The sequence below is a fragment of the Suricata suricatta genome, chromosome 17 (assembly GCF_006229205.1).
Source record: "Suricata suricatta isolate VVHF042 chromosome 17, meerkat_22Aug2017_6uvM2_HiC, whole genome shotgun sequence".
Taxonomy (NCBI): Eukaryota; Metazoa; Chordata; class Mammalia; order Carnivora; family Herpestidae; genus Suricata; species Suricata suricatta.
Window position 1 is genome coordinate 44863048 of NC_043716.1, and position 15571 is coordinate 44878618.

The 15571-nt window shown below is 41.6% G+C and overlaps 1 protein-coding gene across 9 annotated transcripts in view; it reads right to left on the reverse strand.

The window, feature by feature from the left end:
* Window positions 1-15571, reverse strand: part of BPTF (bromodomain PHD finger transcription factor) — a 151176-nt gene that overhangs the window by 25616 nt on the left and 109989 nt on the right. For 5 of the 9 annotated variants that reach the window (XM_029929144.1, XM_029929151.1, XM_029929152.1 and 2 more), the window contains 6 exons: window positions 15245-15353; window positions 8909-9126; window positions 5429-5651; window positions 3914-4815; window positions 2298-2380; window positions 1760-1985 (listed from right to left, as the gene is read on the reverse strand). In XM_029929144.1, coding sequence (XP_029785004.1) covers window positions 1760-1985; window positions 2298-2380; window positions 3914-4815; window positions 5429-5651; window positions 8909-9126; window positions 15245-15353 — 1761 coding nt within the window. The remainder of the gene's footprint in view (window positions 1-1759; window positions 1986-2297; window positions 2381-3913; window positions 4816-5428; window positions 5652-8908; window positions 9127-15244; window positions 15354-15571) is intronic. The other 4 variants (XM_029929153.1, XM_029929145.1, XM_029929146.1 and 1 more) reach the window with 2 other exon arrangements.

Here is a 15571-nt window from a genome sequence, read left to right on the forward strand (position 1 = left end):
TGAATGCTGAAAATGAACTGAGGGTTGAAGGGGAAGGGGGTGGGGGGAAAAGAGGTGGTGGTGATGGTGGAGGGCACCTAAGGGGAAGAGCACTGGGTGTTGTATGGAAAACAATTTGACAATAAAATATTATGAGAAAAAAAATCTTCGATACATGTTCATTGTTAAAAAAAAAAAAGCAACATATTAAAAAAAATTTTATGTTTTTAATTTATTTTTTTATTTATTTTTGAGAGAGAGAGACAGCACGAGAAGGGGAGGGTCAGAGAGGGAGACACAGAATCTGAAGACAGGCTCCAGGCTCTGAGCTAGCTGTCAGCACAGAGCCCGACGCGGGGCTCAAACCCACAAACTGTGAGATCATGACTTGAGTCGAAGTCGGATGCTCAACCAACTGAGCCACCCCCAAAATTTATCTTTTTAATGTTTATTTACTTTTAGAGAGAGAGAGACAGAGCACGAGCAGGGAGAGGCAGAGAGAGAGGGAGACACAGAATCCGAAGTAGGTTGCAGGCTCTGAGCTGTCAGTGCAGAGCCCAATGCAGCGCTTGAACCCATGAACCACGAGATCATGACCTGAGTCGAAGTTGCAGTCGAATGCTTCACTGACTGTGTTACCCGGGTGCCCTGATCTGAAATGTACTTTAATTTAAGGTGAGAGGGGATATTTGCTACTACGAATTGGCTTTTGTTTACTGCACTTTGACAATGGTTGTAGTCTCAACATTTATCCTGTGAGTGACTATGTCACTGAATCCTCTCATAAAATTGGGGGGGGGGCAGCTTGATATAATATAATACATTATTATATTGCATTGTACATAATATATACATAATATGTAATAATGTATCATATACAGTATCAATTTTGTCTTGTTTTTTCTTTTCCTGACTTAACACATGGTCTAGAAATTTCTGGAGGTAATAAATAATAATGTTGGGTTTTGGCAGTGTCATCTGGTTTCTGACTTTAGGGGAAGGGTCTCTAATGTCTCAGAGTTGTGGAACATTGATTGGTTGCTTGGCTGATCAATTTTTTAAAAATATTTCTCATCTTTTTAAAATATACAAGGCAATTTTAGGGATGTTTAAATAGACTACTTATCTTTTAAGAAGCTGTTCAATAGATGTCTTTCATTTTTATTATTTTTTTAATTTTTAAAAAATATTCATTTTTGAGAGACAGAGCATGATTGGGGAAGTGGCAGAGAGAAACAGAGAAGGAGAGAGAGAATCCCAAGCAGGTTCCATGCTGTCAGTGCAGAGCCCAATATGGGGCTCAAACTCATGAACCATGAGATCATGACCTGAGTGAAAAACCAAAGTCAGATGTGTCACTGACTGAGCCACGCAGGTGCCCCCTATTTAATGGGCTCTCTTTATTTTTCATTCTTCCGACATTATTTTGCAGTTCTAGGTCTACCTTTCTTATGAAAGTTGGCTTCTGATAATTTTTGGTGAGACTATGTCATAGAGAATAGAAGCCATCCCCAAGAGGGTGCTCAACATGTTGTTCTTCTTTAGATCAACAGACCGACCTCTTAGCTACTTGAGAGATTACAACATGCCTTCAGATATAAACCCTTTGTCCTGTTTGAAAAGATGGGTGTCCCACTGCTTTTAGTTTATACACAAAAATGTTAAGTTCTAGAAACAAGCTGAAATGTAATAAAGCTTAACCAAAGATGTAAGGGGGAAATAAAGAACACAATGAAATGCCTAAACACTGGACACGGATGGAAAGGAAATCCCTTCTTACCTGCACTTGAATTTGTAGGTCTTTGTCCAGGAGCGCTCTCTTTTTTAGTATTTCCGCTTTGAGTTGTTCTTTGTGTTTGAAGAGCAGCGCGGAGAGTTTGGTGGCATTCTGCTTGCTACGTTTCTGCTCCACACTCTCTTCACGCTTCCGTTTTTTTGCTGCCTGTTTTTCTTCTTTATCTATCTTATCCAAAATATACTTCATCACCTGGTTACAGACAATCATTCTAGAGAGAAATACACAACCCATGTAACGCTGGGCGTTTCATCCTGGGAGACTCAGGCCATCATGTTTCTATGTCTCTACAGCTGATACACAAACCTTCTGTGACTGGAGAGCTTCAAAGAGTGAATCAAACCAGTTATGAGCACCCAGTATTGATTGCCAAGTATTCACACTTAACGAAATTCAGTCAAGATTAAGAAAAACAAAATCCCACCAAAAAAAGTAAACTCAGACGTCCTGTGTGCATGCTCAAGAGGAAAGGCTGACACACAACAAGACCCTGTGCTGCTAGGTTATAAACATTTCTTCCTACCTTTGATTCTCTTCTCTCTCAGCTGGAGTCATGGTCTTTTTCTGCTTTAAATGTTCTATTACAGCGTTATGCTTCATCACCACCTTCAGGACAGAACAAAATCCCAAAGTGCATATTTTATAATGATTACATGTTTGTATACAGATAACAGTAGAAAGCTGAGCACATGTATGTTTTCCAAAGAAACTGTAGGAATTTTATGTCATAATACAAGTAGAATTAGCGCTGCAAGATGGCCTGGGTGCTTACCGTGTACTGGGCACTGTGCTAAGTAAGCACTTGACATTACCTCAATTATTCCTCATAACAACACTGAAAAGGATAATCTTATGAGATTCTGAAGCATGAAAAAATTAATTCACTTGTTTGAAATAAGTAATATAAGTTGTCATTTTAACCCAGCTATCACTCTGCAATAGCCATTTTTTATTAACATTATACTCTCTCCTAGGTATTTATTTCTCCTCCCCATCCCGCTTTGCACAGAGGTTAGGATAAAGACAGATACTGCAATAATCCTCAATTTACAGACCACACGGTACTGAAAACTGGGTAATAATGCATTTGAACACATGTAGGACATTGACTTTTAAGAATATTACCATACACCTTTAAAATCCCTTTGTCGTTTAAAAGATCGTCAAACGTGCTAGGAGACAAGATCTTAATTATTCCAACCACTGAAAGGAAGGACGTTCCTCTGGGGTGACAGAGGTGCCAACCGCTGCTACAATGGCAATCACGTTCCAAACGTCCACGTGTCAACGTGCTGTCCACCTCAAATTTATGCGCTGCTGTATGTCAGACATATCCCAATACCAAATAAAATACAAAGTGTTTCTACACACATGGCCTCATTTAATCATGACAATAATCTCGTGTGGCTGGAAAGAGAGGGAGTTATTAATGAGGATGCAGAGCTCAGGGCGGAGAGGGCAGTGGCATGGGCTGTGGACGGGAGACCCGGGAACTGAACGCAGGTCTCAGCACTTGGGGACACTGGAAATCCACTCAGTCTCCTGACTAATGCTGAGTGGCGCACGCTGTTGACGTTGATGAAAAGAAAATTTCCCCCAGGAATGCTTCAGGGCCTTCTACACGTGACTAGACTAATTCTAACTCCTCTAAATTGCCTTACTTCACTAAGAAGCTACCGTAGGACACCACTTTTTATTTGAGCCACGGAATAGAAGAATCTCAACCTCTAACAAGGGTGTGGTTAGAAATGCAAATGAGTTTCTATGTCTGTAATGTGTTCCTCAGGCAAACTAAGGAGTGGCAACCGCAAATGACTTCAGAGCACTTCTGATGCCCGAGTGGCTTTAAACTTGGTTGACCTTCAAGTTTTATATTCACGGTCCGGAAACTCCTAACTCCGTCCTCCCCATCTTAGTTCTCCCCCAATACAGGCAGTTTTTCTAACAAGCACTGATTGTTACATCCAACGGAGTTCCAAGCCAAGGCAGTCATTTTTTCGTCAATCCAGTGCTGCTTTCTAAATGGAACCGTCAGTGACTTTGTCTCCTGTAGGAAACCTGAGACACCCAACACTAGGTCTACTGCACAGCACAATAATTCAAGCTACTGAACATGCTGCTTTTACTTAATAACTTTACCTGTTTCTGAATGATTTCACTTTGATTAGAAGCTTGGAGAGTGTGTTCCCGCTTAATTTCTATCTGTTGCTGCTTCTTCTTTTGCTGCTGATCCCTGAGTTGCTGAACCCTTTGCAACTGCTCTTGCACACTGGCTGCCTGCACTGTAACCACATTCTGAATCTGGTGAGTCTGCACGGGGCTGCTTTGCTGAACTTGAATGGGTAACTGGAGTTTGATTTGCTGGGGCACACCACCTTGCTGAGCCTGAATCTGAGCCACAACCTGTGACTGGATCTGAGAGAGAACCTGGACTTGTGGCAGCTGAGGCACAGCAAGGACTTGGGGCTGCGGCTGCTGGATTTGTAGCTGAGGACGGGATGGGGACGACACCGTAACTTGACTTAACGTCTGTCCTGATGAAAGAGTTTGAGTTGGAGACTGTACCTGGGGTTGTGATTGTGGCTGGCCCTGGGAAGGTGTCTGAAGAGATGTATGTGGCTGAATTGGAATCGGTTGTGAGGTTGTAGTCTGAACCTGGGGTTGCTGTCCAGGAGACACTTGGGATGGAGTCGATGGACGTATTCGAGTCTGTGGTGGACTTTGGACGCGAGCAGGAGACTGTCCTTGGACATTACTTTGAGGCTGACACTGCACTGCGACTTGGGGTTTGGAGGACTGTGCTTGGGCGGGCTGTGCTTCAGAAGGGACAAGGGACGCGACAGTTGTTTGGGTCTGCACTTCCGGCTGAGCCTGCACTTCAGGCTGAGCTGGGGACGGGGGCTGGGCTGGGGGCTGGGGCTGAGCAGTCTGTGGCTGGGCTTCTGGAGGACTCACACTTGATGACTGAGCTGGTGGCAAGGTTTTGGCTTGTGGCACCTGTGTCGGGGGTGATAGTTTACTCTGTCTTTGTTCACTTGTACCTGTGAAAAAGAAAGACCAAATGTTTCTATGACTCTGGAACACAGAACCTTGGTTAGAGGAGAATCTGAAGGGGATTTCCTAAAGGTGAGAAATCTGAATTTCAGTACAGAAGACTGATGCCTTAGAATGTTCCAGAGACATGCTTCCGTTAGGACTCTCCTAATGGGGGAGCCAGGCCCTGTCCCTGGAAATCAGCCACGACTTCGGGCACAGGCTAACGTTAAACCCTCATTTTTCTCGTGTGGTGCGCTGAGGGCCGCTGGCTGTGGGAGGCTAACACGGTAGTTCCGGACCTGCAACTCCCAAGGGAAGGCTGTGAGCTGGATAGATCCAGTTCTCCAAGATGACCCACGTGACTCCACTGGTGTCCATGGGGGGGGGCAAGCAAGTGTGGGCACAGTTACCATGATATCCACTGTTCTTGGCCCCCCCACCCCAATTTTCTGTATTTTTTATGGGATAAAGGAGGGGACAGGGAACTTGTAGCAACAAGAGATCTTGTGAGGCTGACTGGTCAGCTCCTACGCTCACTGGCTTCAGGACTATCCTTCCTCTGTTAGTCCAGCAACCTGAGGACTGGCACTCGGCACCTGTGATAACCCCACGTTCTACCTGCCGCTGTGGTGGAGACGGTGGTGGTGGCGGTGCTGGCTGCCGTGGCCGTCGTTGCCAAAGGTGTGAAGAGGAACCGCTGGACAGTGCCGTTGGGCATGGCAGCTTGCATCAGCTGCTGTCCCGGACCCGGAAGTATGGTCACCCCCTGAGGTATCAACTGCAACTGTCCAGTCGTTTGACCTTGTCCTTGAATTACTACTGTCAAACCTTGATTGCCACCCTACGGAAAACAACAGACAACAGGTAAACCGTGTTCGAAGCATCAATCTTCAAGTATACCACTTTTACGTTGGAAAGATCCTTTTAACGTAATGAAAATAGCATCAAGAGGAGTTCAGATAAGCCAAAATAAGAATATTTATTTGTAAAGACTGATGCCGTTTAGTGGAGAAAATATGAACTAACAACCCAGAGTTCCAGTCCCAGCTCTCTAAAAGTAACTCTACTCCTCAAGATCGAAATTTCCCTACAATCTATAAAATAAAGGCACTGACGTGAATGCCTAATGACTCCACAAAATTCTGATTTTAAACCATCTTATATTTGTATTATTTTATACTTTTCAAAGCATCTTTGTACATATGCTCTCATTTGATTCTCACAATGGACTTGTGGCTTCATGGAGTAGAGAGAGAAAATACTACTAAAATATTATCACCAATTAAGAAATTCAAGGTTAGAAAGTTCATGTCACTTGCCCAAAGTTAGAGACCAACTTAACGGTGAGAAAAAAAAAAAAAATGAGGATCCCAGGTCTCCTGGTTTCACTTTTTCAGTTGTACCAGATTACCTATGGTGTGTGTCTGTGTGCACTAAAGTATAAAAAGCTTAGGGTTTATTTTCTTTTAATTTTTTTTAATGCCTTTTATTTATTTTTGAGAGACAGAGAGAGACAGCACGAGCAGGGGAGGGTCAGAGAGAGAGGGAGACACAGAGTCTGAAGCAGGCTCCAGGCTCTGAGCCAGCTGTCAGCACAGAGCCCGACGCGGGGCTTGATCCCACGAACCGTGAGATCATGACCTGAGCCGAAGCCGGCCGCTTAACCGACTGAGCCACCCAGGCACCCCTAAAAAGCTTAGGGTTTAGACATGGAATGGAAACACCAAGTCATGAGGATCGTTAATGCCTGCGTAGTTACCAAAACGGGGACCAGGAACTAAAAACTCTGTACTACCACTTCTGTCCAGGACTTATTAATCCAGGAAAACTAACTCCTAGGGACGTGGCGGAGAGTTAGAAAGCAAAGTAAAACAACGCACCTCAAAGTCCCAACAGCCCAGGCTGATGCCACCAAGTTCACACTAATATACATATACGTTACTCATGAGTCCCTTATTTACTCTTTCATTTCAAAAACATGTTTTTGCATATTCAAAAATACACAAGACACCAAGTATAGTTTAAAAAATACTGATAAAGTCAACATCTGTAAGATCAGTGCTCAGGTCCTCATCGCCAGTCTCCGAGGAGCCCCTGCTATGATCTGCCCAATCTCCTCTCCCATCCTTTCCTCTGAAGGTGAGCACTGTTCTCACTGTTACAATGACGTCACACGTTTTCATAGTGCTACGGCTTACGTATAGATCTGTATGGGGTTACACGTTCACAAGTTCAGGAACGCCGCCCACGAAGAACGTGATGGGAAGGATGCCCCTCTCGGTAGACAATGCAGTAGCCTTGTATCCCTATCCAATACAGCTAGTTTTGCCCGTTTCTGAATCTTATGCAAATGTAATCATAATGTAAGTTTCCTACTTGCTCCTTTCGCTCAACAAGGGGGCTCTGTGTGGCCAGTTTTTCACTCTCATTACTGTAGGACCGTACGCAATTTATTGAACTGACAGTACACAGACATCTGGGCTGTTCTCAGTTTTCTACTCTGGTGACCCATGCTGCTATGAATACGCATGGTCATTACCCTGGTGCTCACGTGAACAAGGACTTCATTAGGGAAAACAGGAGAATCCCTGGACCAAGTTATGCACATCCTCAGCCTTGCCAAGTAATGCCTAGGAGTCTTCCAAAGGACCAAACCAATTTAGACCACCTGCAGCTGCACGTGGAAGTGTATTTTGTCTCATGTCTGTACCAGCTCTTCACCTTATGCAGCACTTTAATTTATACCAACCTCTTCTGTACATGGTTTTCTTCACCATTTCCCTCATTGCCAATGGAACTCGGTCATTTTTTTTTATTTCGGATATTTAGATTTCTTCTCTCCTTGTCAAGTTTGTTTGCACTTTTTTAGTGATTCTTCCTGTGTTTTGGATAACAATCTTTGTTTGACTATATTACTTTTTATAATGTTTGATGAACTGAAGTTCTTATTTTTAATGGAGTTGAATTTATAAATCTTTTCCTTTATGGTTTCCTATACTAAGGTCACGAAGGTGTTCTTCTGGCTTATCTTCTGGAAGTATCAGACTCTTACCCTCCACAGGCAGGACGTTAATCCTCCTGGAAAGGAGCTGGGAAGTGAGGGAGGGGCCCAGTTTCACAGTTTTCCGTATAAACTCAATTGTCCCAGCACCGTTTACTGGAAAGTCTGTTCTTGTCTCAATGACCTGCAATGACATCTCTATCACGGGACAAGGACTCACACATGCAGGGTCACTGTTCGCATTCTCTGCTGTGCTGTTCCTCTGTCTGTCCTGGTTGTGTGTACCCTTCTGTACTAGGGAGTATGGCATGGTCATAAATATTTTGATATCAGGTCATGACATAGGGCCAAAGCCGCCTGTTCGTCAAAAATATTATAACTCTTCTTTCTTCTTTGAGCTTCCATTTTAAATTTTTAAAAAATCTGCCTGTCAGTTTCCACAAGAAAATCTCCTTGGATTTCTAAAGGAACTGTATTCAACCTACTGATTTCCACTAGAAGAACTGAGCACAGGTGAATCTTGCAAGGAAGCAGCTTATCTACTCAAATTTTATTTTTTCCACGGAAATTGGTCAACCAATAACATTTTGGTGCGTAAGAGGATTATCTGTCTGGCTGTCTTAGCTCATAGTCCAAGGCCTCTAGATAACAACAGTGATTACATCTCGCCTTTAAGAAATATTTTTGGGGGCGCCTGGGTGGCTCAGTCGGTTGAGCGGCCAGCTTCGGCTCAGGTCAGATCTCACGTTTGTGGGTTCGAGCCCCGCGTCAGGCTCTGTGCAGACAGCAAGCTCAGAGCCTGGAGCCTGCTTCAGATTCTGTCTCCCTCTCTCTGCCCCTCCCCCTCTCATGCTCTATCTCTCTCTGTACCCAAAATAAATAAAACATTAAAAAAAAAAATTAAAAAAAAAAAGAAATATTTTTGTTTGACTCTATGAAGCAGCCATTTCTTTAAAAAGTACATTTTAATCTTCTGAGAAGAATTACCTGTTTTTAAACTTACCACAAGAATAAATGAGATCATGTCTAGCGTTAATTAAATGCAATTACAAATAAAACCTGAAGAAAGAGAGTTACAGAGAAATGCCATTACTTACGTGGCCCTGCGTTAACTGAGTGAGCTGAGCCATGGTGAGCTTCACCTGTCCCTGCTGGGGGCGAGGGGCCGGGGAGGGTGAAGTCTGCAGATTTGCACTGGGTGCTCCTGAAGTTAATCCTTTCTGCCCGGCTGCTGGGGAGACTGCACTGGAGGTAGAGATTGCGGTGGAAACGGGCTGCCCTCTAATGATCTGGGTCACCACTTGCTGGGGGGTACCTACACAAACAGCAAAACAGTATGAATGTTTCTATGTCCCCGGGCAGTATTTGGAGTTGAGATACTGTTCACAGGTCAGGTGAATGCACTCTTCTCAGCTTTCAGAAAGACTTCTGTGATCCTGTCAGCCCAAGGCTACGCTCAGACACATCTCTACACCCAGAGCCCCACCTGGTTGTCGGTGAACCTATTTTCGCTCAGGTCCTGGACAGCCATTCCCTGGTTCCTGCTCTCTGCAGGAAACTGAAAAAACAATATTCTTCCTGTGAGGCTAAAGCTAACATGACAAGAGGGAAGACTCAAGGAAAAAATATATATTTAATGAGCCATTTTATAAGGTTTCCTTTCCTTAGGAATATTTAAAATAACAATCTAATAGATAATGACATCATATGAATTTTGAACATTAATAGGACTATTGTGAACCAACTATATTTATGAATGAGCTCTTCTTACAGCTCTTCAGCAGATAGTGTGGGAGAACCACGGGTCAAGATCACTATATCCTCAATTACCAGGGCAAAATGCTCAAAGAATGCATCCATAGTTCATTGCTCAATAAACATCCACTGGATGAGGGAATTTTAATTAGGATGGCTCAACAGTCTTCTAAAAACTTGAATTCTTATTTAACTTGCTGAAACAAGAGGGAAAGACAGATAGAATCCCCCCCACCTCCCATGGTAGCGAATTTTACATTTATAATGTCCTAATTCATTATTAATTAGTGAATAACATCACATTTATGAAGCTTTACAATCACTTTCTGTCTTTTGTTCCATAGGTGAATACATACATATTTCTGTGTATATTGCTTTTAATGAATGGTGTTTAATATTCTTGTATATGTATAACATTGAATGTCTTCTGATATTCAGAATACCTTCCTCCTTTTATCTTTTAATAAATAATGCTATGGTGAAATCCCTGTTCATAAATTTTTATGCACTTCTAGTTCTTTCTTTAAAATAACCAACCCCTCCCCCCCCAGTATTACCGTGTTTCTAGTAGGAACATAGTACCTAACTGAATTTTAGACAGGCTATCCCAACTCTACTCTCACCATTACTAAGACTCTATTTCACTGGGCTGCTGGCAACCGTACGTACCATCATTGAAGTACAATACACCAGCAATCAGAAACAGTATGACAGTATCATGGAATCCGAATTTCTCCAATTACTATAGAGGGTCAGCACCTAGATCCTGTCAGGTCATTATGCTTCATTTATGAACTCTGTCTCCACACTCCTTCCCATTTCTCTAGATTTCCTACTTATTTATGGTTGATTTAGAGATCAAAGATATAAATTATAACTATATATTTTTCCTGCTTTGCATTCTGCTTTTTGTTTCCTTTTAACAAAGTTGTGTGTGTGTCTGATTCCCTTATTGTAGCTTTAATTATTGCTTTTAAAGTTCTTCTGCATTCTCTAATCAGATCTACCTTCCCAGGTATGCGCTTAGTCATGATACGTGCTGGCAGAGTTAACAACACGCCACCCCAAATATAAACAGATTATTCTAGCATTTACTATAAGTCCCGTCTTTCTTTCTTGACTCATAATGACAACTTTGTCACACTGCAAATTTTCACGTATAATGCCTCTTCAAGTGCTTCCTTCTATTGGTTTAGTTTCTTTTATCTCCCTGTATTGCAGTTTGAGGAACAATGCATGAAAACTTACTTCACTTGATCCCCTGGTATTGATGATGCCATCATAAACCCAAACGGATGAAAACGTTTGTAATGATCATACGATGGTCATTCAGATGATTCCCCCACATGTACATGTTGATTTGTTTTGAGATTATCACCAATGTGCAAATGCAAATATTAAATAAATTTTATTATATCCAGGGAGTCTGTGGATTCTATTTTGGGAAGGGCTAGTGTGGTGGGAGGAACAGGACAGGCTGAGCGATCTGCCCACAACCAGAGACACACTACGCACATCCACCCTTCTCCACCTCTCTGGCCCCAACTCCTAGAATTCCTCCCCATCTTCACTGGGCACCAGACCCACTGGCCACCTTGATTTTCCTTGACATGCAAGACACACTCATGTGTAACTATGGATTTGTGGACTCACATATGCAAGTCAAAGACATAACTGAAGCTACATAAGGCAAAAGGGAACAAAGGGTCTATACATCTTGCAATCATCAAACTTTTTCAGTTGTGTAAGTATATTACCTTTGTCATCTATAATTCTTTGTCTCCTTTACATGAGTTTTACTATTCCCTTTAGTTACCTGGCAGCGATTTTTGAACAACGATAGATACTGAATTTTACCAGCTGTCACTGCTGCATTAAGTGACATAATGAATCATTTCTTTTACGGGGTAAAGAAATCCTGTTTAGGCTTTAGGAAATTGACCTCAAAAAAACAAAACAAGGGCACCTGAATAGCTCAGTCAGTTAAGCATCTGACTCTTATTTCGGCTCAAGGCATGACCTCACAGTTTGTGAGTTCGAGTCCCACATCGAGCTCTACATTGACAATGTGGGGCATGTTTGGGATTCTCTCTCTCTCTCTGTCCCATCCCTGCACTCAAATAAACAAACTTTAAAAACAAAAACAAATAATGCTTTTTATTTCATATTAGAACTGAGCTAAAATTGCAGATTGGATGGAAAAGATTTGATCTTTTCTGCTCCTTATATCCTAGAACTATTTTTTTCTTTTTTTTTTTTTTAATTTATTTTTGAAAGACAGAGAGAGAGACAGCATGAGCAGGGGAGGGTCAGAGAGAGAGGGAGACTCAGAATCTGAAGCAGGCTCCAGGCTCTGAGCTAGCTGTCAGCACAGAGCCTGATGCGGGGCTCGAACCAACGAACTGTGAGATCATGACCTGAGCCGAAGCCGGATGCTTAACCGACTGAGCCACCCAGGTGCCCCCTAGAACTATTTTTTATAGGAAAAAAAATTGCTTCCTAATCATTTCAAAGAATTTTGCCATAAAACCAAGGTCTAGAATTTTTTTTTGTAAGGTAATCCTATAACAACTTTGTAAATTTCTTTCCTTGAGATGAGTCATTGAGACTTGAAATTTATAAGCATAGTATACACGTATGCCTCATTATTCAAACAGATTTTAGTTCCTGTTTATGGATAGTAAGAATTCTCCAAGGTCTTTTCTTTTTTTAAGTTTATCTATTTATTTTGAGAGAGAAAGAGACAGGACGAATAGAGGAGAAGCACAGAGAGAGGGAGAGAATACCAAGCAGGCTCCATGCTGTCAGCACAGAGCCCAAATATGGGCTCAAACCCACGAACCATGAGGTCATGACTTGAGCTAAAATCAAGAGTCAGATGCTTTTCTATCCACTATGTTCAATCCTCAAACCTTTTTTTTTTTTTTTTTTTTTGGTCAAATGTGGATAGGTATGTTAAATTACTTAAGTTAAAAATCTCAAACTTGAATGTCTGCAGAGAACTGCAAATGGGTAAAGTTGGCCTGATGATAGGAAAAGTCGAGTGACCCTCTGTGTCTCTAATTTTTCTACTATTCAAAAATGCACAGAAACTGATGTTTTTCTACTGTAAGCAAAATGGTGCTCGATAAATAGTAACTGACATTTGGCCTCAGTATGTGTTTATGGGAACAAGGGGGGTGATGTGTATTGTGACAAACGGGAAAGTTCATGGCCTGTTTAGAGGGGTAGAGCTATTTTGTTCCAAACAACTGTTGCCTTGTGGAAATTTAAAGACAGTTTTTATTTAAAAAAAAAAAGAGTCAGATGCTTAACCAACTGAGCCACCCAGGTGCCCCTCTCCAAAGTCTTATTAGAAGGATACCTACGAATAATTCTCTTTTGATTAAAAAAAAATTTCATTCTACTTTTATAGAATTCTGTAAATTAGCCTTTTGTTCCCCTTTCTCAAGAATAGACTTGCAAAAGAATGGGTTTTTAAAAATAACATTTGCCCTTTTCTATTTTCTTTTCTTCTTCTTTCTTTAAAGATTTTATTAATCTCTACACCCAAAGTGAGACTCAAACTCACAATCCCCAGATCAAGAGTTGCATGCTCTACCAACTGAGCCAGACAGGCACCGCGTGTCCTTTTCTGTCTCCTAGTTACTACCTGTACTTTCACTTTACTCCCTCCTGTTTTTTTTTTTTTAAGACTTGTTCTATATATTTTTCTAACTGCTGATTCAGACTTAAGAATATATTGGGGTACCTAGGTGGTGGCTTAATGGGTTAAGTGTCCGACTTCGACTCAGGTCAGAAACTCGTGGTTTGTGAGTTTGACCCCTGCATCGGGCTCTGTGCTAACAGCTCAAACTTTACAAAGCACGAAATCATGACCTGATCTAGGCAATTAATTTTTTTTAAGTTTATTCATTTTTGAGAGAAAGAGAGAACATGCACGCATGTGAGCAGGGGAGAAGCAGAAAGAGGGAGACACAGAATCCGAAGCAGGCTCCAGGAACCCGGGTGGCTCAGTTGGTTGGACATCTGACTTCGGCTCGGGTCATGATGTCGGCCTGTGGGCTCAAGCTCATGTCGGGCTCTGTGCTGCCAGCTCAGAGCCTGGAGCCTGCTTTGCTTCGGATTCTGTGTCTCCCTCTTTCTGCCCCTCCCTCGCTCACATGCGTGCATGCTCTCTCTCAAAAATGAATAAATGCTAAAAAAATTTTTTTAGAAAAACTTAAGAATACAGGGCTTTGGTCTGTTTTGTTCTCCAATGTATTTTAATTGCCTAGAGTAGGTGCTCACGTATTTATTGAGTAAATTTGCTTCGGAGTTAAGCTTTGGCTACATGACTTCGGCGCTTGAATAATGTGCTTGAAACTATTCATTTGATGTTTCCTTAACCTAAAAGTTACTTATAAAAACACTTGTTTTTAAATTTCCACAAATGTAAAAATTAGTAGAATAAGTTATTATTAACTTCCAGCTTTACTCTGAAAAATGTGGGCTACACAATTTCTACTTTTTGGAAAGAATTCATTAGTTTTTACCTATGACTCATTATGTGACCATTTTGATGCAAACAGCCCATAAATATTTAAAGCCAATGTGTATTCCTGAAGGTTCAACAGTCGATGCGCAACCTGTTTCTGGTCTAGAACGCTTCCGTTAGTCCCGCCTTGGCACCAAACAGGTTTTGCTTTATACACTTGAGTGAAATCTTATTTAGTTCTTAAAGATCCCAAATTGCACCTTCGTTGCAAGTTTTTATCTTTAAGACATGTGAAAATCACTGACTTCCACTCTGTTCAACATTAGTAGGATGATCCTTGTCCTCTGCCCCCAAACCTCATCCCCCCTCTTTCTTTGCCCATCTTTTTATTATTTACCTTTTGTGGTAATTCAACTTTAGGTATGTTTCTCATAAATGTACAGTTGGGTTTTCTGTTAATCTTCAGTGTTCAGCTTTTCATATGGAAGCTTTAGCTTATTCACATGAATAAGCCTTTACTGAAAGGCTAATACTGTCTCTGTAATCTTTTTTTATGCTTTCTATTTAAATGCCTGGCTGTTTCCTTGATTTTATCTCCATCTTTTGCCACAAAGACTGTTGTCTTTGCTCATTTTCTTTAACCGATGATTTGAATTAGTATATATTCCATCTACTAGAGGTCTCTACGACATTTTTATTAAGCAAACTTGGATCTACTTTCCCCTTACTGGCAAAGCCAGAGATGAAATAACATCTATGGATGTACTCCATGATGGATTAGAAACTTAGTACACTTTGGGGGTGCCTGGGTGGCTCAGTCGGTGAAGCCTCTGACTTCGGCTCAGGTCATATCTCACATTTATGGGTTCGAGCCCCGTGTCAGGCTCTGTGCTGATAGCTAGCTCAGAGCCTGGAGCCTGCTTCCGGTTCTGTGTCTCCCTCTCTCTCCGACCCTCCCCCTCTCATGCTCTGTCTCTTTCTGTATCAAAAATAAATAAAACATTAAAAAAAAACCCTTAGAAACTTAGTACGCTTTGAAGTATTCATTCACAATGCAGAGAACTAAGCACTATACAATGATGGCCTGTAGTATCCATTCAAATTACTGTTTTCTAGTAAGTAATATGGCCAATATGGAGTATTATAGATTTCCTAGACTGGATGTTTAGATGCAAAATGAAAACGCTGGAGGGATGAATACCTGGCTGTACCATCACAGGTGTCCGAATAATTGCCTTTCCCAGTGTTGACTGTTGGAGTGGCGTTCTAATCACCGTCATACCAGGGCGGATCTGAGGCCCTGTGATTACCTGTAAATGACACAAAGGGCGATGAATCAAAACGCTTTTAAAAGACTAAAAATGACTAATGGTCATTACATTTTAAATTATATGAAGCATCAGAATAAAGATGGAATTCCAAGGGGAGAAAATTTAATCCAAATGAGATCATACGAAATTCTTTGTCACTGATATCAAGTAACAGCCGATAGACTAGAAGGAAGGAAGGAACAAGACTCAGTGAAACT